General features: G+C 38.8%; 1 protein-coding gene across 2 annotated transcripts in view; it reads left to right on the top strand.

Annotated features, from left to right (window-relative positions):
- Positions 1-14,724, top strand: part of LOC127431493 (coiled-coil domain-containing protein 178) — a 48,925-nt gene extending 34,201 nt beyond the window's left edge. For both annotated transcript variants that reach the window (XM_051681928.1, XM_051681927.1), the window contains 2 exons: positions 6,215-6,349; positions 14,175-14,724. In XM_051681928.1, coding sequence (XP_051537888.1) covers positions 6,215-6,349; positions 14,175-14,330 — 291 coding nt within the window. In that variant the 3' untranslated portion in view covers positions 14,331-14,724. The remainder of the gene's footprint in view (positions 1-6,214; positions 6,350-14,174) is intronic.
- Positions 14,725-16,735: the final 2,011 nt, after the last annotated feature.

Below are 16,735 nucleotides of genomic sequence, written 5' to 3'. Positions count from 1 at the left end.
GTATAGTCCCGTCCCAAACTCATACCATTGATTGAGCTAATGCTGCTGTGAAGGTCTGGTCAGGACATTCAAACAAACAGGCAATTTTGATAGTGCCACAGAGCCACAGTGTTTACACTTTTCTGGTAAATCAAGCTATTAATGGCTTACTTCTAGTTGTCATATTACAGAGCCTCTGAGACGACAGGGAGAGAATTAATTTTCTGAAATAGTTGGCATTCCCTCAATAGTTTTGCGTTCCCTTACAAAAAGATTTGCATTGCATTTGAATAGTTTGCGTTCCCTCTGAATAAGTTTTGTGTTCCCTTGCAATAGTTTACGGTACCTTGCAAAAGTTTTGCATTCCCTCTCAAAAGTTTACGTTCCCTTACAATAGTTTGCTTTCACATAATGAATGCATTTTATGTTCCCTCGCAATAGTTTTGCATTTCCTCGCAATTGTTTTGCGTTCTCGCGCAAGAAGCTTTGGCTTCCTTCACAATAGTTTGTATTCCCTCGCAATAGTTTTGTGTTCCCCCTTAAAAAGCGTTGTGTTTCCTCTCAATAGTTTGTTCCCTCGCAATAAGTAGTGCGTTCCCTCCCAATCTGTTTTGCATTTCCTCGCAATGTGTTTTGCGTTCTCACAAAAAAGCTTTTCATTTTCTCTAATAGTTTGTGTTTCTTCGCAATAAGTTTTGCATTCCTTCACAATACATTTTGCGTTTCCTCGCAATAGTTTGCGTTCCCTCGCAATATTGTAGTTTTGCATTCCCTCTCAAAAAGCTTTGCATTCCTTCTTAATGGTTTGCCCTCCCTCGCAATAAGTTTTGTGTTCTCTTGCAATGTTTTGCATTCCCTAACAAAAAGCTTTGCGTTTTTTCTCAATATTTTGTGTTCCTTTGCAATATGTTTTGCATTCCCTTGCAATACATTGCTTTCCCTCTCAATAGTTTGCATTTCATTGCACTCTGTTTTGTGCTCCTTTGCAATGCATTTTGCATTCCCTTGCAATTGTTTTGCCTTCTCACACAAAAAGCATTGCCTTGCTTCACAGTAGTGTGCATTCCTTCTCAATAGTTTTGCGATCCCTTGCAGTTATTTTGGGGTTCCCACGCAATATCTTTTTCCATCCCTAATCATGGTTTTACCACAGTAATGAAAGTTGAACTATGGTATTTCTTTTAAAACTATTGTGACCGCAGAATTTACCATAGATTTTAATAGTACATCTGTAGTAACCATGTTTTTGTTTATTTATTTATTTATTTTGCAGAGTGATTACGATTTTTCTTTCCAAAGTTTTGGTTTTCCTGAAATAGCCTATTACTGTGGTTTTATTATGAATATCATGGTTAAAATATGGTTACTGTAGTAGTAAAACTATGGACAATTTCGTGGTTATTATGGTTTTACTACAAATACAACAGTTCAACTATGGTAGCTGTAGTAAAACCATGGTCATTTACATAAGGGATGAATAAAGGTATTGCATAAACACATCTATTTCTAAAAATAACTTCCATTCACACCCTCTATGGGCTCCGGATCATATTAAGATGGGATAGAAAAAAGTATTTTAACATTGAAAAATTGCACACTTCAACTTTAAAGCTTTGTGTCTTTCATACATGACATTAGTCCACAGATTGTTACTGTTACATTACCATTGGGATTATTACTGGTTTAACTTCTGATCTACACATAATCTGTCACTTTAGGAATATAGTTTTTTTGTTTTTTTGCCAGAAGTCTTTTTAATATGATTTATTATTCTACTGCTGATGGTAAAACTCTCCTGAAGAGCAAGACATATTGTTTGTTCCCCAAAAGACTAATACTCGTACAACTCCTCATCTAACTACATGAATGTTATCAAGTGAGAAATGCATGCAAAAGGCAAATCCTGTGGACGGGATTCTCCACGCTCGTGATCAAAGCCTGATTTTCTTTTACTCAGTATTCAGCCTTTTACAGTTTGTTGTTTATTTTCAAACTGGAGGTTGGGCTTTCTCTCCTTCACAGTGAATGAAGTCTCATATCTCATAGCATTTCACGAGCTCTTCTTAAAGTTCCATACATATCTGTATGGAGGCGAAGGCCATGCTGCACTCAATTAAATTTGGATTCCTATGACAGATTAACATTTTAACAATAATTTTTTACTCTATGGAGAGTATGTTAAGAGTCATCATAATGGTCTATTAGGAGTTGTCTGAATTAAAAATATGTATTTTTCAGAATGTTTAAATGCTTGTTCCATACGAAACCATGACATTATGAGAAATAGATTATGAGACTTATAGCCTACCTTCCATAAGGTGTTTTACAGCGATGTTTATGTGGTTTATACTGATGTGATTAGATTAATTTGGCATTGCGGAATGATTTTGGTAATTATGAAAACAATTTTGTTGTTTCTTTGGACACATCTTACTTAACTGACCTGTTTACTTCTCAGTCATAGCATAACGGCACTGAGCCAATGATAACTTTTTAAAACAGTTCAAATTAAGGCAGTTATTCCTATTAATTATTTACTGGGTTATACAATAAAATCATTTTCAATCATTTTAATATTCTATAGGTTTGATTATCAGCATTTGTGTACTGGTGGTGACAGGTTTATATATATATACACTATATTGCCAAAAGTATTCGCTCATCTGCCTTTAGACGCATATGAACTTAAGTGACATCCCATTCTTAATCCATAGGGTTTAATATGACGTCGGCCCACCCTTTGCAGCTATAACAACTTCAACTCTTCTGGGAAGGCTTTCCACAAGGTTTAGGAGTGTGTTTATGGGAATTTTTGACCATTCTTCCAGAAGCGCATTTGTGAGGTCAGACACTGATGTTGGACGAGAAGGCCTGGCTCGCAGTCTTCGCTCTAATTCATCCCAAAGGTGCTCTATCGGGTTGAGGTCAGGACTCTGTGCAGGCCAGTCAAGTTCTTCCACACCAAACTCGCTCATCCATGTCTTTATGGACCTTGCTTTGTGCACTGGTGCGCAGTCATGTTGGAACAGGAAGGGGCCATCCCCAAACTGTTCCCACAAAGTTGGGAGCATGGAATTGTCCAAAATCTCTTGGTATGCTGAAGCATTCAGAGTTCCTTTCACTGGAACTAAGGGGCCAAGCCCAGCTCCTGAAAAACAACCCCACACCATAATCCCCCTCCACCAAACTTCACAGTTGGCACAATGCAGTCAGACAAGTACCATTCTCCTGGCAACCGCCAAACCCAGACTCGTCCATCAGATTGCCAGATGGAGAAGCGTGATTCGTCACTCCAGAGAACGCGTCTCCACTGCTCTATAGTCCAGTGGCGGCGTGCTTTACACCACTGCATCCGACGCTTTGCATTGCACTTGGTGATGTATGGCTTGGATGCAGCTGCTCGGCCATGGAAACCCATTCCATGAAGCTCTCTACGCACTGTTCTTGAGCTAATCTGAAGGCCACATGAACTTTGGAGGTCTGTAGCGATTGACTCTGCAGAAAGTTGTGCCTCAGCATCCGCTGACCCCGCTCTGTCATTTTACGTGGCCTACCACTTCGTGGCTGAGTTGCTGTCATTCCCAATCGCTTCCACTTTGTTATAATACCACTGACAGTTGACTGTGGAATATTTAGTAGCGAGGAAATTTCACGACTGGACTTGTCGTACAGGTGGCATCCTATTACAGTACCACGCTGGGTTTCACTGAGCTCCTGAGAGCGGCCCATTCTTTCACAAATGTTTGTAGAAGCAGTCTGCATGCCTAGGTGCTTCATTTTATACACCTGTGGCCATGGAAGTGATTGAAACACCTGAATTCAATTATTTGGATGGGTGAGTGAATACTTTTGGCAATATAGTGTATCTGGACAAGAAGAGATTTTTTTTAAGCTTTTACCAAAGCAGGATTTATGTGGCCTCCTACAATTATGCTGACAAATTCAAACTTATTTGTGGTGCATTTGTATCAGTTGATTATATCTTAAATTACTACAGATGTTTTTTGTCATGCAACAAAACAAACTGCTATAATGGACACTACAACAATGGCACCAACATCAAATTCAGGTTTTTAATACAAGTTGGGTTGTTCACAAATAAGGTTGTCCTGATAAATATGAGAAGTCTTTTAAAAATCTAGTTTAAAACATACATTCGAAGTTCGATTAAATTTAACATTTGTCTGTGTTGGTTTCATACATTTATAGGATTTTATGCATTTTCTTCAAAACAAAAAAATCTGTGATTTTCAAAATGTCACGTGGTGCAACCATCAATAAATGGTATTAAAATGATTTCCTTGCACCTTGAATACATGAGTGTACACAACTTAATAATTTCATTTCAAAAAAGTTTTTAAACATATATTTTTTTATTTTTATTATTTTTATTTTTTTTACAAATACCATGAATTCTACATATGACTTGTACAAAAGGTTCCTTGTCATAAAAAAAAAGTCTAAATATCAGATTTTTTTTGTTTGTTTTTGTTTTTGTTTTTATTTCACACACATTCACGACAGTCTAAAAGGGTCCTTTATTTATTTTATTTTTTTCTTACATGACAACAAAATGGCAGCCTACATTATTGGTAGACAACATTTTTCAGATATGAACAATATTTTTAAACAAAATTGTTTCACTGCTTATTTTTTAAAGAAATTAAAATAAAAGATTATTCTGCACTACTCATACAAACATTTATTTTTTTCAGGAATTTAAGCTTTTAGTGAGACTTTACGTTTTTCTCCGGACGGTTACACCACATGACATTTTTAACTGTAAGCCCCAGAAAAAATAAATGACTTTGAACTCAGTAATTGAAATCCTTTTAATTATAGTAGAGGTGTAATCAAGTAATTGTTTTGTTTGAACTGCATTTTTAAGGTATTTTTGAACAACTTAATAGATCCAGACAAAAAACAAAAAAACAAAAACAAAATTGACCCAGTTATCATATATAACTGACAAACATAGCCATTTAGTATTTGACTTTGCCAGTTTAGTCTGAATGAGAGAGCTAGAGCTCCCCCTTGCTGTAGTTAAATGTACAAACCATGGGCCTAATTGCTGAAACGGCTCTGCTTGAACTTTCCAGATGAGTTTTATGCTTGTAAACAAAAAGGTTGGTGCCAGGTTTGTAATAGTACCACCTAAGACCTACTAGAAAGACATATGAGTGCATTTTAAACAATCTGGACGTTCACCAAACGACATCTGTCAAACTTGAACACAAGATCAGATATAAACAAAATAAATATATATGGTTTGCTGGTCTTCAGCTGGTTTAATCGGGTCTAGCTGGCATAAAGTGCTCAAAACCTCACTAAAATCAGCTAACCAGGCTGGGAGACCAGCTAAAACCAGCATACGAGCTCAGGCTGATGTAAGTTGTTCTTTCTGTTTTGTTTTTTGTCAGCAGGTCATGCACATTTCTGTATATTCTTAACTATCGTTTTATTTGTTGCATTAATATGGAAGGTTTTGACACGGCTCCATAAAGGACCTTTTTTGTACTCACTCAGTTATTGGCTAAGCTAATTCGCTTTAGTTTTTTCATGCTTCGAAAAGCACATTGCCAAGCAATGATAAGCTTAAAGGAAGAGAGGAGAGATGGGGCGCAACCAGCGACGACATCCCTCCGAATTGCAACCCCCCCCCAATCCAATTCTTTCTTTTTTTTTTTGAAAACTGCTCAAATAATAAAGAGAACAGCATGCTTTCTTTCTCACTCCTTTCCCTCTCTCTTTCTCCTCTAATCTCTCTCTCTCACACACAAACACATACTCTCTCTGCATTTTCCCTTTTTTCCAGTGTACTCAGAATAATTTCTCGATGCGGCGGGGGGTTCATGACTCTTTGTGTATGTGTAAAATATGTCTTGAGGGGATTGGTAAAAAGTTAAAGTGAGTGAAGTCGAAATATTTTACTCATCAGCTTTGCAGTCACCGAGTTTGCCTGAGCTAGAACAAAACTGCTGAAGCATTTAGAGAAAATTAACCCCCCATCCTGGCAGCCAGATGTGACTGGTTTCCGCCCAGTGCACATGAGTGGGCAGGGAGAGCAAGAGACTGTGAAATTCCTGTCAGCTCCGTGTACTGCAGAATGGGCTATTGACTGCTTTCTCTATTCCCCTCCATCATTCTTCTTGAACACTGCCATTAATTTCCTCTCCTGCCTTACCGATCCCCCCTTTCTTTCTCTCTCTCTCTCCCTCTTTTATTTCCTCCCCAGCTTTCTTTGTTGCAGAAGAGGATGCACAAAGCCATGCTAAAATACTTCAAACACCGCAGCGTCTACAGCCAGGCAGAGCTGGCCCACTTCCAGGCCCTCTCCAACCAGAACATCCAGAAAATGAAAGCCCTCCAGGTATGGGCTCTTCAGCACCCCACAAACACACACACACACACACACACACACATACACACACACACACACACACACACACACACACACAACTATTTGTAAGTATTGTATCACAACAATGGGTCCCAAAGGCATTCAGGTTAAGGCTTGATTATATTAAGGTGATTAATTGTGATGCACAGATATATGAATATGAATAATGGTCACTTTCATAAGATGTGACATTGTACAGTAGCAAAATAATCACCCCAACACCTAACTATTAATAAAGGAATGTAAATTAAAGGAATAGTTCAACCAAAATAAAACGTTTATCGTAATTTACTCACCTTTTCATTCCAAATCTATATGTTATTATGTTTTCCATGGAACACACGGCAACTCATAGGGACTACGGCTTTCATGCTCCAATAAGGACAAAAAAGCACCCTAAAAGTAGTCCATACGACTTGTGTGCTATATTTCAGGTCTTCTTAAGCCATACGATTCGTGCTTCGTGTGAGAAAACATACAGAAATTGAAGTCATTATTCACAGAAAATCTCCCTCTATGCTGCAGCTTTCAAATATACAGAGCCCCTTAGAGGACAGGGCTTTTTTTTTTTTTTTCTGAAATAGTTTTGTGTGTCCTCACAATAAATTTACCATGGTTTTACTATAGTAAGCACATTTAACCATGATATTCATAATAAAACCAAAATAATAATACAGGAAAATGAAAATTATGGTAATAAAAATCATAATACAAATACCATGGTATTTGTAGTAAAACCATAGTAACCACAAGAATTACCATGGTTAATCTATAGTAAAACTATGGTTACTATATGGATTCTGTATGCTGTATCAAAACCATGGTTCCTGCCAAAAAACATGGTTACTTAACATACTTTTCATAGTTACTACAATATTACTATAATATATATATATATATATATATATATATATATATATATATATATATATATATATATATATATATATATATATTCCCACCAAAAAGTATGGTTACCACAGTCTACAATATTACTGTAGTAAAAACATAATAATAGTTTTCGTTTTCTTGTATTATCACTATGGTTTCACTGTGAATGTCATGGTTAAAATATGGTTACTGTAGTAAAACCGTGGTAAATGTATTTAGAAGGAACGCAAAACTATTTCAGTAAAAAATTCCTGACATGTCCATTAAGGGGCTCCGTACAAATCTCATTCTCTATTCCGCATCTAATATGAAATAGTAATTTATAATTCAGAATTGACACGTCGTGGTTATTTGACATTTGAGAACCAATTTATATCAGTCAGTACTTGGGCTGTCAATCGATAAAAAATTTTAATCGAATTAATTACATGATGTGCCGATTAATTCATCGAATTAATCGCATACCAACATTCATTGAGATGTGCCCTCAAATAAAGGTATTTATATAGAATAATTAACATAATTATAAATACAATATATAGTCCTGATAAATACTATAATTCACATAATATAAATAAATTACATAATATTGTGTCAACAGACAAAAAAAAGCTTTAGTACAACATAAAATGTGGCTTTAAAATTGAAAATATTGTTTGTTTTATTTCCATATAATTGAACATGATGCTATTATTGGCCTACTTCCCTCTGTTCTTTTTTATATCATTGGTCTGTGTGCTTGTGCATCAGATGCTGTGTTTTTAGGATGCTATGTTAAGTTAAACTAAGTTTAACACATTGAAAAACTTGTCTCAATATCCCTGTATTCTGTTGTGCTCGGCCTGTCATCTGATGCATTCCATTCAGAAGTGATCATCCCTATGCCCTGTTCCCTTCGAAGATTTTACCATCCACTGTGAGAGCTTTGGAGGGCTGACAGGTGTGGGGCTCAAAAATAATATTTATTCAGAACTCACCTTTTAAGCCATTTTTATTGGAAAATCTGTTTGAAGCGATCTCACAGCATGGCAATCACGATTGCTCATCCTTTGAAGTGCCCTTCGGAGGCTGATTTATCCCATTTGGAATGCAGGGTGAGAGTGCAACAAGGAGTGTTGCCTGTACAGCTGAAGCGCTGACTGCCCCCTACTGCATCAAGGTGGTACATCAATTAAATTGCTCCAATGGTAGGAACATTCCATATAATAGAATTTACGCACAGGTCGGAGGCATGATTGTATTCATTCTTTTAACACGTTATTTTTACATGTAGTTAATCGCACTAAAATAAGCATTAAATCAACAGCCCTAGTCAGTATGTTTACATGTGCAGTTATAATCAAGCTACAGCAGGTATACAAGTGTCATGCAAGTATACATGACAAAATGCGTAATGCAAAAATCACTATCAGCTGTATAACAATATAGCATTAACAATACTAATGGCACAGCACTCAATGTGTAAATTCACAATTTTAATTGGTTTAAGACACAAACACAAATTAAATGTCAATGAACATATCTGACTAATGATGAAAATTGGCACTGCCTGTTTCTGCATTTGTAATATTATTTTGTATATTGGAATTGCGTAACCGTGTTGATCTAATACAACAGACATTTGGTCTTAGTGGAAGGTGTGCTATGCGCGTTTATAATGAGGTGAGCGGCTGTGTGTTTGTGGCTCAGTCAAGGGAGGCCGGCTCTGGAAGTCAGGCAGGGGAATGAAGCATGAAGACGAGGAGTTCTTCAGGCTCCTCCGAGTGTGAAGGACAAAAGGAGCAGCCTCACTTGAAACTTTGTCACAGCTGAGTGTTGATCTCCTCCCCCAGACTCCACACACACTAGCATGAGATTTGACGTCAATTTTAAAACCACAGTATTGCAATGCATAGCATTAAAACTGAAACGAGTCATTTTATTTTGATAAAAATAAAATCTTAGTTTATTCCCCCAGTAAGTCCTAAATCGCACACTTCTACACTATTCTCCACTTTTGTATTGTAAGTAGTGAGAATAGCTGTTCACACTGAAAATGTAATGTAAACGAGTGTGGAATATTGGACATTAAATGCTTTTAACAGACGCAGCTTGCCTTTCGTAGCGGAAGGGGCGGAGGTTAATGCTGCAGCCCTGAGATCGAGAAGGATATAGCTGCAGCCATTGCTCCAAAAAGGGCCGGGAGCTCCAAACCGCTATTAAAGTTATAGGGAGCACTTACCTAACCCTTTCCCTAATTTTAACCATGAGTGGAAGTGACACCCCCTTTTAGAGTTGGTGCAACCCCCTTTTGGGGTAACCACACCCCCTTATTTACATTTATGCATTTGGCAGATGCTTTTATCCAAAGTGACTTACAGTGCCCTTATTACAGGGACAATCCCCCTGGAGCAACCTGGAGTTAAGTGCCTTGCTCAAGGACACAATGGTGGTGGCTGTGGGGATTGAACCAACAACCTTCTGCTTACCAGTTCAGTGCTTTAGTCCACTACGCCACCACCACTCCATCACTGATTGAGTAACCCCACCCTCTTTTGGAGATTCCACCCCCATTTGGAGATCTCTGGCCTGCAGTTATACTTACATGCAGAGATCACCAAAAGAGGGCAGGGAAACTCCAAATGGGGGTGGGGTTACTCCAGAAGAGGTTTGGGCAGCGATGCTAGTCTGACAAAAGAATTGTAATTAATGGTGAATCTGGCAACCAGCGATACTTCTGTAAAGGCAGCACCTTACAAATGTGGTTTGAATGCTTTACCATCACTCCACGCTGTGTGAATGAGTACGAAAGTGCTGGCTAACATGCTAAAGCTAGTGGAAACACATCATGTGCAAGTGAAAGATCACTTCCGTGAGCTGAAAAAGTTAGTGTTCCATTTGAGAGGATACTACACTTTGAAAATGCACACACTATCAAAATCACTGACAAAAAGGTATCATAAATAGCATTTGGGCCTATAAGCAACCACCTAGCAAAACCCCACAAACCACCCAGAACACCCTAGTAACCTCACAGCAACATGCTAAAAACCACTCAGAACACCTTAGCAACGGCCTGTTAATCACCCACAACATCACCTTTATTGTTTTATGACAGAAATCGAGTCTCTTAGACTATGATCTGCCATTTTGAATCAGAGACTTACTGTACAGTAACTGCAAAATCCACACTACAATAAAAGTAAAAGCCATTTTTCTCTGTTTAAGTGCTGGCGTAGTTACTGCGTTGCACCTCTGTAGGGCAGAATTGTTCTTAATGTGTACATGCCAAAAGAACTCAAGCTTTTAAAGACTAACAAATCAACCATTGCAGTAGATGACTCAATTTGAGACAAAAAAATTACTAAATCTTGTGATGTTTTTGTTCAAGATTTTTCACTATTTTCAAGTAAATGAATAGTTTCCTCAACTTCATGTCATTCCATATATAAAGTATGACGTTCTGTCTTCCATGTAGCACAAGAGGTGAAATTTTGAAATTTTGCTGACAATGCTCTTTTTGGTGAATTGTAACTCAGTCTCTCAGTCTGAACATTCTGCCTAACGTCTCCTTCTATGTACCACGGAAGAAAAGAAGTTACAGTTTTGGAATAACATGTGGATGAGTACTGTAAATGATGCCACAATTTATACCATTTGGATGAATTCTCCATTTGTTAACATACTGTACAATGGTTTGATTTTCACATATTTCGGAGTGTTGAACAAGAACATACACAACAACCTCAAATCATCTCCAAACACAAATATTTCATCGTCCTTAGTGTGAAGACTTTTTATTAATGCTGATTCTATCTGAACGTATTCCCCATAGGATACCACAAGCAAAAGATGTCCACACATGAGGACCCTCAGCCGCTGAAGGTTGCAGACAAAAACTAGTTCCACTGATTTGTCACTGTGTCTTCCTGAGAAACAAATGACTGCTTCCTAGCAGCTCTACTGAAGTGGAGACATGGGCAAAGAGTAAAAAGAAAGAGACAGAGAGAAAGCGTGCAAGCCTGTCATCTCATAACGCTGCTGCAAGATTGGCCACTCAGTTCCGGGTTATGCAAGTTTACACCAGGGATAGCATAACTGACAATTGCTAAAAACAGAGAGCAGGGTGGAGAGTTGTGAATGGCCAGTAATAATTGGAGCGAACGCCCACCACACTGCTCTCGTGGGATCGTAATCCAAGATCTTGTTTCTGATATAATTGTTAGTCAGAAAATTTCTGCATGACTAGGCCAGCTCAGATTCCCAAGCTGGTTGACAGTGCAAGGCAGTTTAATAGAAAAACTGGTTGCTGAAGTTTTTTAAAAACAGACGTGCAGTGAACCCGCACACACCGTTCACCAGGAATGTGTCACGTCTTTCTCCCGCTCCTTCGTTTTGTCAATCTTGCTCTCCTGTCTTACAAAATAAAAGTTCCTAGTGGTCTTAAATGGGGGCCAAAGCGTCAGTATTGCTCTATAGGTTTGTAGCAAAGGGATCAAGGTTTGGCTGGTTATTCAGATTTAAAAGAACCGACTCTTTAAGAGTTATTCCTTTGGGAATCGGGCAACACTGGTCAAGCTGTATGTTTTACAATGTAGATTTAAAAGATCCGACTCATGAGAGTAATTCGTTCAGTAATTGGACTACCCTGGTCACACTGTACTGTATGTTTTGCATTGTATATTCAAATGAACCAGCTCATAATAGTAATTCGTTTGGGAATCTGGCTATGCTGGTCCCATTTTATGTTTCGCAATGTAGATTTAAATGAACCGGCTCATGAAAGTAATTCGTTCAGGTATCTGTCACGCTGTATTTTTTGCACTGTAGATATACACCGATCAGCCACAACATTAAAACCACCTGCCTAATATTGTGTAGGTCCCCCTTGTGCCACCAAAACAGCACCAACCCACATCTCAGAATAGCATTCTGAGATGCTATTCTTCACACCACAATTGTACAGAGCAGTTATCTGAGTTACCGAAAACGTTGTCAGTTCGAACCAGTCTGGCCATTCTCTGTTGACCTCTCTCATCAACAAGGCGTTTCCATCCACAGAACTGCAGCTCACTGGATGTTTTTTGTTTTTAGCACCATTCTGAGTAAATTCTAGATACTGTTGTGCGCGAAAATCCCAGGAGATCAGCAGTTGCAGAAATACTCAAACCAGCCCATCTGGCACCAACAATCATGCCACGGTCCAAATCACTGAGATCACATTTTTTCCCCATTCTGATGTGAATATTTACTGAACGTCCTGACCCATATCTGCATGATTTTATGCACTGGTGCCACATGATTGGCTGATTAGATAATCGCATGGATGATTGTTGGTGCCAGATGGGCTGGTTTGAGTATTTCTGTAACTGCTGATATCCTAAGATTCATGCACAACAGTCTCTAGAATTTTCTCCGAATGGTGCCAAAAACAAAAAACATCCAGTGAGCGGCAGTTCTGCAGATGGAAACGCCTTGTTTTTTTTTTTTGTTTTTTTTTGGGGGGGGGGGGGGCGGGGCAATACCCCAATTTGGTATGCCCAATTCCCAATGTGCTCTCTAAGTCCTCATGGTGGCATAGTGACTCGCCTCCACGTCTGAGACCGTCAATCCTTGCATCATATCACGTGGCTTGTTGAGCACGTTACCACAGAGACGTAGCGCGTGTGGAGTCCCACGCTATTCTCCGCGGCATCCACGCACAACTCACCACGTGCCCCACCGAGAGCAAGAACCACATATTATAGTGAGCACAAGGAGGTTACTCCATGTGGCTCTACCCTCCCTAGCAACCGGGCCAATTTGGTTGCTTAGGAGACCTGGCTGGTTTCACTCAGCACGCCCTGGATTCGAACTCGCGACTCCAGGGGTGGTAGTCAGCGTCAATACTTGCTGAGCTACCCAGGCCCTAGAAACGCTTTGTTGATGAGAGAGGTCAACAGAGAATGGCCAGACTGGTTCGAACTGACAAAGTCTACGGTAACTCAGATAACCGCTCTGTACAATTGTGGTGAGAAGAACAGCATCTCAGAATGCTATTCTGAGATGCGGGTTGGTGCTGTTTTGGTGGCACAAGGTGATGTAACAAGGTTAGCAGTTCAGGGAAGAAGGAGGTGGGAACCGGCGAACGTTCAAACATACTTTAATTATAAAATAAATAATCCCCTCACGGACGACTGGCGCACAAACATAAACAAAACACAACGTAAATAGTCCAGGCCTGGTCCTCTCTCGTCCTTCACTGTTGTCACTCCTCCTTTTATCCTCCCGGAGCTCCTCCGTGAGACACGACAGCGGCCTCGCTCATTTCCCATGGCTTTCAGTCCTGCCCTGCTTGCCACAGGGGACTTTCACAATATTAGGCAGGTGGTTTTAATGTTGTGGCTGATCGGTGTAAAATAACTGGATCGTAGGAGTCATTTATTCTGGAATCGGACTACAATGATTTTGACTTTGTGGCAGCACTAAACACAGAGTATTTTAGTATGGTGTTGCATTAAAAATCATGAAAATCATTTAGTTCTGGTATTCAAAAAAAAAAAAAAAAAAACGGTTTTGAATAAGAACCAGTTTGCATTTCCCAACCCTACTGGTAGATGCTGTAACTAACCCATTCTGTAAGCAAAAGGCATATTCTTCCATTGACTGCATCACAGTGTAGATTTTGGCAAGCAACATGTAATAAAGCAATATCACACTTAGTATTGTTGTACTGAATATGCGCCAGCCGGGCAACTACCATTGAGATGAATGTGAATGCAAACAGATTGCTCTCTCTGTATTATTGTATCGACTTCCTTGGGGCCCAAGCATTGGTGTCGCTTTCGCACATTTGTGGTGGGTGCCGTGTTCCTCTGCTCCACTAGAGTTTTTTTACCTAATCAGTCAACACTCATTGATTCCATTTGTTTGCCTATTTAAACAGGAGGAGTTGTCAAATGCAATCCACCGCCTCTCCGAGTTCCTGCTAGCACTGACAGATGACTCAACAATTGGCCATGTCCCGCAGCAACCAAACAGACCTGTCGCAGATGCCGTTGGATCGTGCAGGAAGATGCCTACAGTTCAGATAGTGGAGTAATTGGACACTCACTTGGGCCAGACAACTTACTTAAACCTCCAGTATGCTTCACTCTCCCTTGTCCCCTGCTCACAGCCCAATTCATAACAATGAAACAGGTGACTTTCATGCCGCTGTCAGAAGTGATCTAATTTTAGCGGGGTGAATGATTGCAATTGGCTTTGCCTCATCAGATAATTAATCTATGTCACCATTAATTGGAAAAGAGAATAATTAGGGGGCTGTGTTGACAGAATTCTACGCTTCTCTAGATTCTTGGATCTAATTACACCTACTTAAACCCCTCTGACCTTATATAGCAGATAGTATACCTGTGTAACCCTAACCAGACTAGGAGTTTGGTCTCGACTTCTTTTCGCTCTATGTCCTTTTCTCCTTTTTTCCCGTTGTTTATCCTCCCTTTTTTTTTTTTTTTTTTTTTTTTTTGTCTCCTCCGAGAGCTGTCTCCCTCAATCACTTTTCAATATTCAATCTTAATTTTGTGGAAGTTTAGCATTTTCAATGAGCTGGAGATGAATGATTAATGAATAAATTTGAATGCTTCATTTTGTCCATGGATCATTAGTCAAGTCCTTTGTGGGAAGGACCTGCGGAAAAAAAAGACGGAAAATTATTGAGACATTAGCCTGAAGCAATCCAGGGGTAAATAGTATGCACAGAGGGATGTTGTGAACACTACCCACTGGCATTCCGCGCAACCCCACAGAAACGCAAGGCTTCTAATTTACCCCCGCTTCACAACGCTGATGTGCTCTATCAACAAATAGGTTTCATTTACAAAAATGAGTTTCAATTTTGATGTTGTGGTACATGCGTTTTTTTGTTTCTTAGTTATTATTTTTTTAACCCATGTGCCTTTATTGTATCTCCTCCAGTGAAATGTAACAATGAAATTATTAATGAAATGTCAGATACAATTGACATAAAGTATCATAGACAAGCAAAGACATAAAGAAGTGGCATCTCTGTTGGAATAGTTTAGAACAGTTAGGATTATCCATTAAATCTTTGAAAACTGATGAATAATTTAAAAATTGTACTCACTCTTGGTACTAAATAAAACGCATTAAACATCCCTAACCTTATAAAATTTGAATCAAAAAGGGTTTTAAAGGGATAGTTCAACCAAAACTTAAAATGTTGTTATCATTAATCACTTTTCTGTTGTTCCAAACCTTTATAATGTTCTTTCTTCTGTGGAACACAAAAGGAGATGTTAGGAAGAATATTAGCCTCAGTCACCATTTGCATTCATTGTATGGACAAAAGGTGCAATGAAAGTAAATGGTGACTGAGACTAACATTCTGCATAAAATATCATTTTGTGTTCCATGGCAGAAAGAAAGTAATACAGGTTTGGAACAACATGAGGGTGAGTAAATGACAACAGAATTTTCATTTTTGGGGGAACTACTCCTGTAAAAACCTTTTAAGTTCTGCAAAGAGTGTTTTATTCTCTAGTCCTTTAGAAAATTATCTATGTACTGGTGCTTTAAAGAACCCCAAAGCAATATACTGATACCTCTAATGTATCTCCAAAAGAACTAGAGCCAATTCATGAACTCAATATACAGAAAAATGGTTCTTGATAAGAAGAAAGGTTTATGTGGACCTAAGGTGTGCCAGAGAACCATTGAAGAACAGTTTTGGGAGGTTATGTAGATATGGAAATGACGTATATTCCCTGAAAGTGCTGCAAGATTCATTTGAAATGAATAAATGGGCCCAGAAGCATACATACTCCCATGACGGCAATAAAACTTTTTAACAGATAATACAGACAAAGAATTTAATGGATGGCTGACAGGCATACTATTTCTCTAAAACTCATTGAGAGAGATCCTTTGACAATTTTGAGACTGTCAGAGAGGCTCTCGCCCTTCTGTGTTTTTAGTGTCCACTGGTAAATAATAGTGGCCAGTAGCTGCCTTAAACCTTCCTGTTGAGTTGTGCTCAGCTGAAAAGCACCTACCGGTAACTATTAGTAGACAGGTGGCAAAAGACAATAAACAATGGATAGTTCTCTAGGCTCTAAAATCTGACTGATGAGCCACATTCGAAGCTAATGAAAACAAGTAGATATATGCATAGATAAATATACACTTTATTAGGTACACCTGTACATCTGCTTATTCATGCTATTATCTAATCAGCCAATCGTGTGGCAGCAGTGTAATGTATAAAATCATGCAGATACAGGTCAGGAGCTTCAGTTAATGTTCACATCAACCATCAGAATGGGGAAAAAAATTAGATCTCAGTGATGACCGTGGCATGATTGTTGGTGCCAGATGGGCTGGTTTGAGTATTTCTGTAACTGCTGATCTCCTGGGATTTTTACACACAACAATCTCTAGAATTTACTCAGAATGGTGCCAAAAACAAAAAACATCCAGTGAGCGGCA

This window comes from Myxocyprinus asiaticus, chromosome 41 (assembly GCF_019703515.2).
Source record: "Myxocyprinus asiaticus isolate MX2 ecotype Aquarium Trade chromosome 41, UBuf_Myxa_2, whole genome shotgun sequence".
Classification (NCBI taxonomy): Eukaryota; Metazoa; Chordata; class Actinopteri; order Cypriniformes; family Catostomidae; genus Myxocyprinus; species Myxocyprinus asiaticus.
The sequence above is the reverse complement of the archived record's forward strand: the minus strand, read 5'-3'. Positions and strand labels throughout refer to the sequence as shown.